Source organism: Phycodurus eques, chromosome 8 (assembly GCF_024500275.1).
Source record: "Phycodurus eques isolate BA_2022a chromosome 8, UOR_Pequ_1.1, whole genome shotgun sequence".
Taxonomy (NCBI): domain Eukaryota; kingdom Metazoa; phylum Chordata; class Actinopteri; order Syngnathiformes; family Syngnathidae; genus Phycodurus; species Phycodurus eques.
Genome location: NC_084532.1, coordinates 5,548,850 through 5,563,858, shown reverse-complemented (window position 1 = coordinate 5,563,858; position 15,009 = coordinate 5,548,850). Strand labels below are relative to the sequence as shown.

General features: G+C 45.8%; 1 protein-coding gene across 1 annotated transcript in view; it reads right to left on the bottom strand.

Moving 5' to 3' along the window:
* Positions 1-15,009, bottom strand: part of LOC133406167 (retinal Mueller cells isomerohydrolase-like) — a 16,928-nt gene extending 1,919 nt beyond the window's left edge. Inside the window, exons 1-13 of the mRNA XM_061683557.1 lie at positions 14,920-15,009; positions 13,686-13,768; positions 7,330-7,480; positions 7,116-7,223; positions 6,325-6,466; positions 5,911-6,058; positions 5,671-5,752; positions 5,409-5,541; positions 4,822-4,964; positions 4,623-4,752; positions 3,591-3,705; positions 2,937-3,031; positions 555-666 (exon numbers count right to left, since the gene is read on the bottom strand). Of these exons, the coding sequence (XP_061539541.1) occupies positions 555-666; positions 2,937-3,031; positions 3,591-3,705; positions 4,623-4,752; positions 4,822-4,964; positions 5,409-5,541; positions 5,671-5,752; positions 5,911-6,058; positions 6,325-6,466; positions 7,116-7,223; positions 7,330-7,480; positions 13,686-13,768; positions 14,920-14,930 (1,453 nt within the window). The 5' untranslated portion in view covers positions 14,931-15,009. The remainder of the gene's footprint in view (positions 1-554; positions 667-2,936; positions 3,032-3,590; positions 3,706-4,622; positions 4,753-4,821; positions 4,965-5,408; positions 5,542-5,670; positions 5,753-5,910; positions 6,059-6,324; positions 6,467-7,115; positions 7,224-7,329; positions 7,481-13,685; positions 13,769-14,919) is intronic.

The window sequence follows — 15,009 nt, the reverse complement described above, 5'->3', positions numbered from 1 at the left end:
ATGTCCCAACTTCATTGGAATTGTATTTAAAATGCTTTATAAATAAAATTGATTACAAATTAAATCACTGCAAGAGCTGTATAAAAAAAATAGACACCAATGTTCAGATATGAGTAACTTTAGACTTACTGTTATTTAGACTAGCGTTATTTAACAATGTATTTATTATAGTTTAGAACTGGTCCGAATCATACTGAGAGGTGAAGAGAATAACAAACTGTTTGAAAATAGAATACACAATAGATACTGTTAAATCAATAGGGTACTGAAAGTGTCAGTTAAATCTAAGCATGAACATTTTTCCATGAGGGCAGTATATCTAATTCAGCTTTTGTATTAAATATTTCTAGATTGGGCAGTTGACCCAATGAAGAGGCATGTGACCCTATTTGCAAAGTTGCACACAGATGTTATTCACCACCATTACATTTTATACCTCATTATTCAAATGTTGTACAGAATATTAATTTGTCATTTGTGTTTTACAGTTCGACCTTTTGAGTCGATGTGTACTTATTTGAAGCAGTCCAAGTGCAATTTGTGACTGCTCTTACCATCATCCTCATGTGTAGATCCCGGTGCTGGTACAAATAGTGGTTCTGATGGGTAACATTCATCCTCCTGCCACACCCACGTCTCTTTGGTCTGCACGTTCAACTTGACAATCTACAGCAAAATGTTAAATGGATCATCCATCCATTTTCTACCAATTATCTGAGGTCGGGTTGCGGGGGCAGTAGCTTTAGCAGGAACGCCCAGACTTCCCTCTCCCCAGCCACTTCATCCAGTCTTCCGGGGGGATCCCGAGGCATTCCCAGGCCAGCCGAAGGACGTAGTGTCTCCAGCGTATCCTAGGTCGTCCGCGGGGTCTCCTCCCGGTGGGACGTGCCCGGAACACCTCACCAGGGAGACGTCTGGGAGGCATCCGCATCAGATGCCCCAGCCGCCTCATCTGGCTTCTCTCGACGTGGAGGAGCAACGGCTCTACTCTGACATCCTCCCGGATGACCGAGTTTCTCACCCTATCCCTAAGGGAGAGCCCGGACACCCTGCAGAGGAAACTCATTTCGGCCGCTTGTATCCGGGATTTTGTTCTTTCGGTCACGACCCACAGCTCGTGACCATAGGTGAGGGTAGGAACGTCGATCGACCGGTAAATCGAGAGCTTCGCCTTTCGGCTTAGCTCCTTCTTTACCTCAACGGACCGATGCAGAGTCCGCATCACTGCAGATGCACCACCGATCCGCCTGTCGATCTCCCGTTCCATTCTTCCCTCACTCGTGAACAAGACCAAAATACTTGAACTCCTCCACTTAGGGCAGGATCTCATCCCCGACCTGGAGAGGGCACACCACCCTTTTCCGACTGAGGACCATGGTCTCAGATTTGGAGGTGCTGATTCTCATCCTAGCCGCTTCACACTCAGCTGCGAACTGCTCTAGTGAGAGTTGGAGGTCACGGCTTGATGAAGCCAACAGAACCACATCATCTGCAAAAAGCAGAGATGCAATACTGAGGCCACCAAACCGGAGCCCCCTCTACGCCTCAGCTGCGCCTAGAAATTCTGTCCATAAAAGTTATGAACAGAATCAGTGACAAAGGGCAGCCTTTGCGGAGTCCAACCCCCACCGGAAAAGAGTCCAACTTACTGCCAGCAATGTGGGCCAAACTCTGACACCGGTCATAAGGGGACCGAACAGCCCGTATCAGGGGGTTCGGTACCCCATACTCCCGAACCACCCCCCACAGGACTCCCCTGAAGGACACGGTCGAATGTCTTCGCCAAGTCCACCCTCGGAGACCCTGCCGAGGGTGTAGAGCTGGTCCACTGTTCCACGGCCAGGACGGAAACCATACTGCTCCTCCTGAATCTGAGATTCCGACTTCCCGACAGACCCTCCTCTTCAGCACCCCTGAATAGACCTTACCAGGGAGGCTGAGGAGTGTGAGCCCCCTGTAGTTGGAACTCACCCTCCGGTCCACTTTCTTAAAAAAGGGGACCACCACCCCAGACTGCCAATCCAGAGGCACTGTCCTCGATGTCCACACAATGTTGCAGAGGCATGTCAACCAGGACAGCCCCACAACATCCGGAGCCTTTAGGAACGCCGGACAAATCTCATCCACCCCCGGGGCCTTGCCACCGAGGAGCTTTTTAACCACCTCGGTGACCTCAACCCCAGAGATAGGAGAGCCCGCCTCAGAGAACCCAGACTCTGCTTCCTCATGGGAAGGTGTGTCGGTGGAATTGAGGAGGTCTTCAAAGTATTCTCCCCACCGACTCACAACGTCCCGAGTCGAGGTTAGCAGCGCCTCATCCCCACTATACACAGTGTTGATGGGACACCTCCCCCCCCCCGAGACGCCGGATGGTGGATCAGAATTTCCTCGAAGTCGTCAGGAAGTCTTTCTCCATGGCCTCACCGAACTCTTTCCATGCCTGAGTTTTTGCTTCAGCGACCACCATAGCTGCATTCCGCTTGGCCAACTGGTAACCATCAGCTGCCTCAGGAGTCCCATAGGCCAAAAAGGCCCACTAGGACTCCTTCAGTTTGATGGCATCCCTCACCGCTGGTGTCCACCAACAGCTTCGGGGATTGGCGCCACGACAGGCACCGACCACAGCTCCGGTTGGCCGCCTCAGGAATGGAGGCGCGGAACATGGTCCACTCGGACTCGATGTTCCCCACCTCCCTCGGAAAATGAGCAAAGTTCTGCCGGAGGTGGGAGTTGAAACTCCTTCTGACAGGGGATTCTGCCAAACGTTCCCAGCAGACCCTCACAATACGTTTGGGCCTGCCAGGTCGGACCGGCATCTTCCCCCGCCATCGGATCAAATGGATCATTGTTCCAAATATTTCTTATCTGACAGAGTTAAACTGGCGGGCCCTTGGATCTGTTTAGCCTCCTTAAATGAGCAAATAAAGTGTTCCCACCTTGTCAGGGATGAAATGGTTGAGTCCAAGACCATAAGTGAAGGAATACTTCTTGCCACGACACCGAGAGTAGTTAATCTGTGGAAACTCAAAGGCTGAGAGACAATTCAGAAAAAGAAATCAATGAATAATGTACTGTATGTATCTATGAGCATTCATCCATTTTTTTTCCATCACTTATCCTGTCCAGCTTCACAGTGGACCTATGAGAATCACTCATGAAATATTGGAAATGGGTTAAATGAATAGTGTGATTTCGTTTCATTGTTTTTAATCAACTTCTAAGGTTCAACGTAATCGAACTGTCTCCACCATCATGCCTGTAAAACCTATTCAAATTGCATTCATTATTACTGTATGTTATTGTATTAATTAACTTTATCAAATTAATGACAAAGGAGACAAACAAACCCTTTAAAAAAATGACTGAATGTAATGCTCCAATAAATCCATTGACGTTTTTTGTTCATGAAAGAAATAAAGCACATTACAAATCAACAAATGTATAGCGCATTTCTCATCTTTTTCTATACATTAATATTGTCATTGAAGTAAGTCGAACACTGACAGCTGCTTGTGGGTTTTTAAAACTGTAGCATTTTTCTCGTGTTGTCGGGAAAGATAGGAAAGACTATCAAAACAAATAGGTGGCACCTTGTCTTGGTTTCGAAAAGAGGACTTCGGGTTCCAACCAGACGGTCCCATCACCATGAAGAGCAGCACTTGCTGTCGTGTATGGCAGAGAAACCAAGTTCTTTCCTTGCTCCTCCTAAAAGCCCACACATGAAGGACTAAAAGATTAGTCTCAGCCAGTGCCTTGAGACACCAGTATAATTTGTTGCATGACCACGCTGGTGACTCAAAACACTTGTATCTCAAAGCAGCCTTCCCCTGTCGAAATTAATAGAAATGCCGTTAAGCCATTCCAGCCTTAAATAAAAATGAACTTTTTTTAAATCATACAAATAGTACCTTATAATATTGTACTGTAGTATAAAAACATACAGTTGTGACATAATTAAATAGAATGTAAAGAACTAAACAATTTTTGCCACATTTTTTGCTTCGATTCAATGGCCATTGTGCTGCTGCTTCTGGTGTGTGCACCTCAACCACCTGGGGGCAGTATAAGACAGACATACAGTACAGTACATAGGCAAATTTACACTTTTTAACTATCGGTAATTGCTATGCAATACAAATTTCTGCCATCCGTCCATCCTCATTAGTGTAGCTGGTGAGCTAGAGGAGCCTATCCCAGCTGACTTTGGGTGAGAGGTGGGTGACTGGACTGCTCACAAGTCAATCACAGGGCACATATTCTAGACAAACAACTATTCACAATCCCATTCACACCTGTGGAGAATTTAGAGCCTTCAGATAACCTCATGTGCATGTTTCTGGAACGTGGGGAGAAAGCCTTGGCACCGAGCGGCGAACATAAAAAGAGATTGTAACCATGAATACATTATTGGCGTTGTTGTTTCACTCCCTGACTCATCTGCTTAACAATTACAAAAAGTAGGTGTTCATTTTAGATGGGCAGGGAACATATTTGTTTTATTATCTTATTTCTTTATTTATTTTTTTACGTAGATCTCCTTTGGCTGCTACTCCATTTCACACACATAAATCCAGTTTTTTTTGGGGGGGGGGGTTTCCCAATTATATTGTGCGTGTACTCACGCTGTGTATATCCAGTGGCAGCACGTATCTTCTGACCTCAGGCTGAGGAGCTCTCATGGCCGCTTTCTTAACCTCCTCCCACTCCCCCCTCAGATTGGCCAGGTACAGGTACTTATACACAAAGTCATGACTGCACCCAGAGACAATCAATAAAGTTATCTCATCATCAATTCACACACACACAAGTGATGACACTCACCCTTTCCACACGCAGAGGTCAACAACAATAAATCCCTGGTCTTCATAAGTGTTAATATGATGGAAGATGTTGAAAGCTGATGTTCGGAACTTGTGGCTGCTCAAATATGTTGCTGGGTCCTTAGTGGCCAGGTGAAACCATGTCTACAGAAACGCATGCATCGACACCGATGTAAAAAACGTTGAACAGGCGATGAATTGAACACACATTAACGGACTCTCTTACAGTAGTCGGCACAAATTGAAGTCTAAAATGCTTTTTCTAAAAGCAATTGTTCAACTAGTTAAACTTACAATCTTAACATCTATTTTCTATCTCACCCATCCTGTTCCGGCTCCCATGGTTTTCTCATCCCTTCCCCAATATCTACCTTTTCTCTTTCTCTCTCTCTGAAGTCTGTTCCTCTCCTCTGTCTCTCTATCTGAACCCAATCAATCAAGCCAGACGACTGCGCTACACTGAGTCTTGGAACCTGTGGAGTGTAGCGGTCAGGGATCCCAATATTGTAATTCTGTCCATCGCATTAACCCCCTGCCTTATTCATGCCATTTTGTAGGCCTGATAACACACATGACCGGCCCACCTACCCCCATGCTCTCGTTGGATTCAAAGCAATCCATGTATGTGGCTCCTCTGACACTCCAAGCCGACAGAAACTTGAGCAGGTTGATTTTCACTGGCTGCTCCACAAACACGAAATAGTTGTCGGTCAAACCAAAACTACAGATGGACACACAAGCAGCGAGAGAGACGGGGACAGAAACAGACATTTATTGCCGTCAAATTGTGAGGATTCACACTGGTCTGAAGTAAATGCCATGACGTCTTGAGAAACGTCTTCCTCGTTACCTGTGCATGTAGGAGGGTTTTAACCTCTCACTGCTTGGGAGCTGAACTACGACCTGGGATTTCTCTAAGGGGTCCGACTTATCTGGAAAACATAGATTGGCAAAGGTAAATCGTCCAGAAAGTCTCATGTAATATTTATGTTATGAACAGGACATAAACAGATTTTTCTGGTGGTGTCGATCAATATGACATATATTTCCATATACCGTGTATTACACTATGTGAAGCAAACGAACTCACCTTTCTGAGCAGGTGGGATCCTGACAATGTTATACGCAAGACTCATGTTCTTGCCAAAGCAGTTGCCAATGTTGTAGACGGTACCATCTGCCTCAAAGTGGGGGTGAGCTGTCACCCCATTGACTGACAGGTACTTACACAGGTCCACCTAATTTAAGTACAGTGACAAAAACAGCACAATAATATACACTTTATATAATAGTGTATTGCGATATAATAAATGAATCAGAAAGTTTGAAAATGATCAAATGTTTTCATTTGACTTAAGTTTTTATGTACCATTACATGTTGAACACATGATGGGGACACCAATCGTGTGTCATGTTCACATGTTATATTGTAGTGTTGTGCTCGAATAATATCTAAAGTACAAAAAATGTATTAATGTCCAAGTGAAGCTTGCTTGACTCTTACCTTCTTTAAAGTGTCCAGTGATTCAGGATCAACCTTGGTGATGTAATTGGTCTCTGTCACGGCATAGAAGTCTTCCCCAACTGGATAGATGTTCACGACGCAATTGTCAGTCACCTCAATGCCCCTAAAGTAAGAGAAAAATCTACACAGACATACAACTCAGTTGATTGTATTGATGAAAAATGTTTTTATTTATTGAAAAGACAATACGGTACTTTTGTTCATCTATCTATGCTTGCGACATACACTATGGCCATTGTGTATTCTATTTTTGTTTGGTGGTGCGCCGTGACATTATTTCTGCATTAATGTAATGGAGTTATGGCAGTGCTGTGATGTGGTAGTTAGCGCGTCTGCTTCACAGTTCGGAGTGCCCAAAGTCAGCTGACATAGGTTCCAGTTCCGGCAAAAAACATTGATCTCTCTCACACAGAATAAAACACCTACACAACAAAGAAAACCTCTCACACTCCCCCCAAAAAAAAACACCCTCACAAACACGACAAAATCTCTCTCTTACACAACAAACAGCTCACACACCAAAAACACTCTCACACTCAACAAAACCTCTCTCACATTCACATGCACACACCAAAGAAGCTCTCTTATTCATTACTAAGGCTTTTGATGGTCTTATTCATTCGTAAGAAGATTGTTAGTGAATAAGAGAACTTTTAGTAAGCGTGATATTTGATACTGTGTGCAAGTGGTCATAATGTAAGTGATCGGTTTAAATACAACTCAGCTGCAAAATTGTAATTCACCAGTGTCTGAACAACAATCAAGTTCACCTGGAGAAGATGTTTTTGCAGGGGTCAGGGTACATTGCTGTGCCAAACTCAGTGACGACCACTCTGTTCTCCGTCATTGCACGGACGTAGGCATCTGTTTTTAAAAACCTAAACAAGAAGAAGCAACACAGCGATGTTGCAGGTAGACACAGTCAGGAAGTGAATTTTCGGGGCAAGATCAGACTTTTGTGGTCTGCAACTGTTCAGTTCTTACTTCCTGTAGTAGGTCACCTGACCGTTCTTCAGGTCAAACTTGTGTATGAGAGCTTGTCCATCAAACAGATGGTGGTAATGTTGGTCCCCAACCTCGAAAAGACCTGGTCCCATCCTGAGAAGACTGCCGCCCAGCCATGTTGGCAAAAGACCTTCACAGACAGGGAGGGACAAGTTTTGGTCAGTCATAGGACAATGTGACATGCAAATCATGTGCATCAACTTCCAAGATTCTTGCTACAATCTGTACCAACATTTCAAATTGTCAAATGCAATAAATAATATTAGTATTTTAATATTATCTAGCATTTTTCTGTCACCAATCCCCTTTTTTACAGTGACAGAACAGCCTATTATCCTTGACTTTTGTTTTCGAAATTGGTTATCCATCAATTTGTAGTGTATATGCAATAAAATAAAGCGATTAACCATTTATATGGTTTCACAGTCATAATGGCCCTCTGAGGGAACCGTAAATACAATGTGGTGTCAAGAACGGATGGAGACTGGACCCAGGAGCAGGCGGAGGCGGAACAGTGCAGTGATGAACAGTTTATTGAAAAAGGGAAATGTAGCTGGTCCTTGAGGTGCACTGGTGGGTTGTGGACGCAGGGAATGCATAGCAGGCGGTGACAAGGGCAGGCCGCTGGCTTGGCAGCATGACAGTAGGAATTCACTTGGCGAGGAACACGGACGGAACACTGAAGACAAGGACGAACACGGAGGTCAGAAAGGAGACGAGGAATTGTGTATCTTACGTGGAGACTGGGGAGCCGTTATACCGCTAGAGAAGCTGGAATACTCTGGCAAGGATTTGTGGGATCAGGCAGGCTTTTATGCAGGTGGTAACGAGGGTTGATTGGTGACAGGTGCACAACCGAGGAAGGTACCGGAAAGAGAGAGGGAGAGAAAGAGAGAGAGTGCAAGGGAACGACGAAGGTCGGCGAGCCGTTTATTCAGATTGGACCAAAGCCGCCCTGACGTCCTTCCACACCGACTGGACCCTTTTCAGATGATCCCTCACCGTGGGAATCAACACACCACGCTCCTGTTCCTTAAATAATGGAGGTTGGAAATCGTAGCAGGCCATGAACGGAGCCATACCGGTGGCGGAGTTGGTGAGGGAGTTGTGGGTGTATTCAATCCATGGCAGAAATGAGCTCCAGGAGGTGGGGTTGCGTGTGGCAACTAAGCGAAGGGCTGATTCTCGAGATTGATTTGCCTGCTCCGTCTGGCCGTTGCTCTGTGGATGGTACCCTGAGGACAAGCTGACTGCTGCGCCCACCGCTTTGGAGAATTATTTCCAAACCAGGTAGGAGGACTGGGGACCTCGGTCCAAGACGATGTCGATGGGGATACTGTGGAGTTTGAAGACATGATGAACAAGGAGGTTAGCAGTTTTAAAAGCAGAGATAAAAGGGGTATGTAATGGACATATTTAGAAAATTGATTGACAACAGTAAGAATGATAGTATAACCTTCAGAAGGAGGCAGGCCAGTGATGAAATCTAAAGCGATGGTGGACCATGGGTGGCTCGGGATGGGTAAGGGGCGCAGCAGACCAGCTGGAGGCAGATGTGAAGCCCTCCCTCGGGCGCAGACACAGCAGACTTCAACAAATTCCTGGGTGTCTTTGACCAGGCTGGGCCACCAGAAAAGTTGCTGAACGAATTGGATAGTGCGGATGATGCCGGGATGACACGTGAGCTTGGAGTTATGGGCCCATGGAAGGACGTCAGAGCGTGCGGAATCGGGTATGAAAAGACAGTTCGGAGGTCTTTGTGTCAGGGTGAGTCCTTTGAGCGCATCTGACTATTTGTTAAATTTTCCAAGAGGCAGCACGGACGAAGCAGGAGGAAGGGAGGATAGTCTCGGGTTCTGCAGGGCTGGAAGGGGGTGAGTATATGCGGGAGAGAGGGTCAGGTTTGCTGTTGCAGGATCCAGGTCGGAAGGAGAGGCTGAAATTGAATCGGCTTAGGAAGAGGGCCCAGCGAGCTTGTCGGGGGTTAATGCGTTTGGCGGAATGGAGGTAGGAAAGGTTTTCGTGATCAGTCCAGATAATAAAAAGTACTTCAGTCGCCTCCAGCCAGTGCCTCCACTCTTCCATTGCCCATACGATGGCTAACAGCTCTCAGTTGCCAACGTCATAATTCCTCTCGGCAGGGGACAGGCGACGGGAGAAAAAGGCACTGGGACGCGGGGTCCCGCTGCGAGAGGACAGCGCCTGCCCCAGTGTCAGTGGCATCAACCTCCACCACGAATTGGAGGGAGGGGTCGGGGTGACGTAGGATGGGAGCACTGGTGAACAGGGTTTTGAGTTGGCTAAAAGCTTAGTTAGGATGCAGCCGGGGTCCATTGAAAGGGGGAACTGGTGGATGTGAGGCTGGTGAGGGGAATTGCAACATTGCTGTAATTGCAGATGAAGCGGCGGTAGAAGTTGGCTAATCCGAGGAAATGGAGTTCTTTCCGAGTGGTGGGAATGGGCCAGTCAGTGATTGCTTGGCTCTTGGAAGGGTCTGGCTTCAATTGTCCTTTGGCAATGATGTAGCCAAGAAAATGTACAGAGGAGAGGTGGAATTTGCATTTTTCCGGTTTGACGTACAGACGGTTTTGGAGGAGGCGCTGGAGGACTTGGCGGACATGAGTGCAGAGGTCAGAAAGGAGACGAGGAATTGTGAAGCTTCCGTGGAGACTGAGGAGCCGTTATACCGCCGGAGAAGCTGCAATACTCTGGCAAGGATTTCTGGATTCAGTCAGGCTTAAACCAAGTGCTAACGAGGGCTGATTGGTGACAGGTGTGCGGCCGAGGAAAGTGCTTGAAAGAGAGTGGGGAGGGGAGAGAGAGAGAGAGAGAGAGAGCCACAAAGGCTCCAACAGTAGAACTGTGAGGCAGCTCATGACATGTGGCCACGATAAAAATGAGTTTGAAAAGGCAAAAAGAGTAAGTAAGTAAGTATCTATAGCACTGTTGCTCTCTCTATAATCTATTTTAACTTGTGCTGTGCACTGTAATATGGGACCATGGAGCTTACGCATGGAAAATGTAGTTTGTACCCTTTCACAAATAAGACAAACAATGGTTATTGGAATAACTTAAAGCTGACGAAAGTAAATGAATACAAATGTAAAAAAATAAATAACAAATGGTAAGTACGGCATTGGCACGGTGGGGGACTGGTTAGAGCATCTGCCTCACAGTTCTGAGGACCGGGGATCAATCCCTGGCCCCGCCAGTTTGCATGTTCTATCCATGCCTCCGTGGGTTTCCCCCGGGCACTCCGGTTTCCTCCCACATCCCAAATACATGCATGGTAGGTTAATTGAAGACTCTAAATTGCCCGCAGGTGTGAATGTGAGTGCGAATGGTTGTTTGTTTCTATGTGCCCTGCAATTGGCTGGCATCCAGATCAGGGTGTACCCCGCCTCCTGCCCAATGATAGCTGGGATAGGCTCCAGCACTCCCGCGACCCTAGTAAATGGATGGATGGATGGATATTTTAAATAGACAAATAAATTAAACTGTCCTAGACCAAAATGATTGTACCCTTAATTTTGTTGCACAGCATTTTGAGCAGATTGCTGCAATCAAACCATTTCTTCAAATGTCATGTCATTTTGACCTCCATCTGTCTTCAGGTTAAAGGTTGCCTTCCACAATGTTCAATAACAACAAAAGCTCAACAAAGCGGCAGGCCCGGACAGTGTCTCCCACTCCTGCTTGAAAGTCTGCAAGGATCAGCTTGCCCCTGTTTTTTTACAAAGATCTTCAGCAGATCTTTGGAACTGTGAGAAGTCCCATCCTGCCTCAAACATTCCACCATCATCCCAGTCCCCAGGAAACCTGCAATCTCCAGCCTTAATGACTATAGGCCTGTTGCCCTGACATTTATGGTCATGAAGTCCTTTGAACGCCTCGTGCTGTACCACCTCAAGAGCATCACGGGGCCCCTGCTGGACCCTTTGCAGTTTGCCTATCGAGCAAACAGGTCTGCCGATGATGTGGTCAACTTGGGACTGCACTTCATCGTGGAACACCTCAATTGCGCGGGGACCTACGCGAGGATCCTGTTCCTGGACTTCAGTTCTGCGTTCAACACCATCATCCCCGAACTCCGCTCCTCCAAGCTTCTCCAGCTCAGCGTCTCGCTTGCCATCTGCCAGTGGATTGTACAACTTCCTGATGGGCAGGACACAGCAGGTGAGGCTGCCACCTCATCTACATGCATCATCAGCACCATGGCGCCCCAAGGTTGTCTCCTCTCTCCTCTGCTCTTCTCTCTCTACACGAACGACTGCACCACAACATTCTGACTGTAAATCTCCTGAAGTTTGCAGACGACACTACAGTCATCGGCCTCATCAAAGACGGTGACGAGTCTGCGTATCGACAGGAAGTGGAGCGGCTGGAGCTTTGGTGCGTCCAACTCTACCTGGAGCTGAACACGCTCAAGATGGTAGAGCTGATCATGAACTTCAGAAAACATACTTCGCCACAGGTGCACCTCACACTGTCCAACTGCCCTGTGACAACCGTCGAGTCCTTCAAGTTCCTGGGAGTTACAGTCTCTCAGTACATGAAGTGGGAGACCAACATCAACTCCATCCTCAAAAAGACCTACAGTAGCAGAGAATGTACTTTCTAAGGAAGCACGGCCTTCCACTGGAGCTGTTTAGTCAGTTCTACACAGCAGTCATTGAATCGGTTCTATGTTAATCCATCACAGTCTGGCTTGGTGCTGCCACAAAGAAGGACAAAATCAGACTGCAACGGACAGTCAAGGCTGCCGAAAAAAAATATATCAGTGCCCACCTACCCACTCTTGAGGACTTGCATGCTGCCAGAACTCTCCACAACCTGGTCACCACCTATTCCAGCACCCTCCCTCAGGTAGGCGCTATCGAACAATGCAAACTAAAACCGGCAGACATTCCAACAGCTTCTTCCCTATTGCCATTAACTTCTTAAACAGTTAACTTACATATTTCATTGCAACATGCTGCCAATTTTTCACATCTCTGTCGGGACGCTTCTACATTATTCATGCACTCACAGTTTTATCACGCTGCACTGTTTGCGTACTGTTGTTGATTACGACTGGCCACTTGTGAGAACTCTCTGCACCATTTGCACAATTGTCACTTTTCCAGATCATTGAACTATTAGTCACTTTAAATTGCTCTAAATTGCTTGAGGACTGCATCATTTGAACAATTACCATTGTATCAGCATCACCACACTTTCATTGCTCAGTTGACTCGCCATACGAGTTTTTATGTCCTAAATGTATATTTTGTTATAGTGGCTGTTTGTTGTCATACTAGAGTGGCTCCAACTACTGGAGACAAATTCCTTGTATTTCTTGTAACATATTTGGCCAATAAAGCTGATTCTGAGTCTAATTTTGAATAGATTTAGATAAAATGTCTTCAGAATAGTCCAAACGTTTTGTTGTTAGCCATTCTTGGATTGTTTTAGCTGTGTTTTTGGTCATTATTCAAAACTAATACCAACTCTAAGCATTCTTACATTGGGGAGCACATTTAGCTCCAGAATGCCTTGGTAGTCTTAAGATTTCATTGTTGTTTGCACGGGTGGCATAATGGATAACTGGTCAGCAAATCTGCCCCACAGGTCTGAGGATCTGTGTGGAGTTTGCATGTTTTCCCTGTGCTTGCGTGGGCTTTCTCCGGGTACAACGGTTTCCTTCCAAATCCCCAAAATATGCGTGGTGGTTTAATTGAAGACTCTAAATTGTCCGTAGGTGTGAATGTGAGTGCGAATGGTTGCTTGTTTATATGTGCCCTGCGATTGGCTGGCAACCGGTTCAGGGCATACCCTGCCTCCTGCCCGCAGTGAGCTGGGATAGGCTCCGGCATACCCACAACCCTGGTGAGGACAAGCGGTTTAGAAAATGGATGGATGGATGGATGGATGGATGGATACACACACACACACACATACACACACACATTCATACATACATACATACTCCGGTTTCCTCCCACAATCCAAAAACATGTATGGTAGGTTAACTGAAGACTCTAAAATGTGAATGTGAGTGGGAATGATTGTTTGTCTTTATATGCCCTATGATTGACTGGCAACCAGTTCAGGGTGTACTCCGCCTCTCGGTCATTGTTAGCTGAGATAGCCGCGCCAGCACGCCCGCGACCCTAATGAAGATAAGCATTACGAAAAATGGATTGATGGATGTTCTCTGCACTGGGTTGCCACAGCACTGAGAGCGACAGTATTCTCTCAATTACATTTTGATGAAAAGGCCTTAACGAGATTAGCTGCACACAAGTCACTCGTGTAATCACTGCAGTACAGATTAAAGGAATGTTCTCTCCTACCAGTGATCTTGGCTGGAATTGGTTCATTAAGCTCCTCCACTGTCTCAAAGATCTTCCTGTAGCCAGCGGCTGGATGCTCCACACTAGACAAGAATTTCAGACGGTAAATTGAAGTCAGTTTAGAAAATAATTCAAATATATACAGATAATTTCTTTGTACACTGATATGCTGTACGAGGCGTATAATAATTATTTCATGACTGCATGAAGGTGTTGCAGAGAAGGCTGGAAAAGTGACTTCGACTTCAGAGGAATAACTTTGAAGGGGAAAACTTGTAGTTTGAATTTGAAATATATATTTTTTTGCGACAGCGGTCCTGGAATCTTGTTAGCGGTCCTGGAATCTTGTTAGCGGCCCTGGAATCTAGTTATGTAGAGTGACACCTGTTGTTTTGAGATGGAAGTGTCTGCCTCACAGTTCTGAGGACTGGGGTTCAATCCTCGGCCCCGCCTGTCTGGAGTTTGCATGTTCTACCCGTGGCCTGCGTGGGTTTTTTCCGGGCACTCCGGTTTCCTCCCACATCCCAAAAACATGCATGGTCGGTTGATTGAAGACTCTAAATTGCCCGTAGGTGTGAATGTAAGTGCGAATGGTTGTTTGTTTCTATGTGCCCTGCGATTGGCTGGCGTCCAGATCAGGGTGTACCCCGCCTCCTGCCCGAGATAGCACTCCCGTGACCCTTGCGAGGATAAGCGGCTCAGAAAATGGATGGATGGATGGAAATCATTGAGATTGAGTGATGAAAGACCTTTCACGGATCATAATGATTGTTGGGAAAATTGCAAAACATCATGCTGTGATTGTCTCTATGCATTTTTGTTTTGCATTTTAACAGTATCATTTTATTCAGATTAAATACAGACTGCTGTGTACAAACTAAAATTAACTCAATTTGACAATAAACCCATTTGCTGGACTGGCTTTAAAAAAAACTGCCTCATTTTAAGCTGCACATACACGTTTATATTAGCATACAGTATTTGGGTAGTCCAAAGTTCTCTCCAAGAGGACCAGTTCACTAAAGGTTTGTTTCTGAGTATGTGTCACTTTTTAGAGACATACAGAGGTTGAGGATAACTTTGCATTCCTAAAATGACTAACATAACTCATCAAACCCATTCCACTCATCAGAAAAATTGATGTTGCTTATTTCAGTAAAAGTCTATTTTTAGGTATTAGCTTACGTTCATGCATTCCTAAAAAAACATTAAAGAAAGAAAAAGCTTTACTCACTGGCTGACCATACTGCTGTAAGTTCGTCACAAATTCTTTTCACTTGCACAAGCAGTCCAGCCTGCATTTAAACCGCACACAAATTTCCTG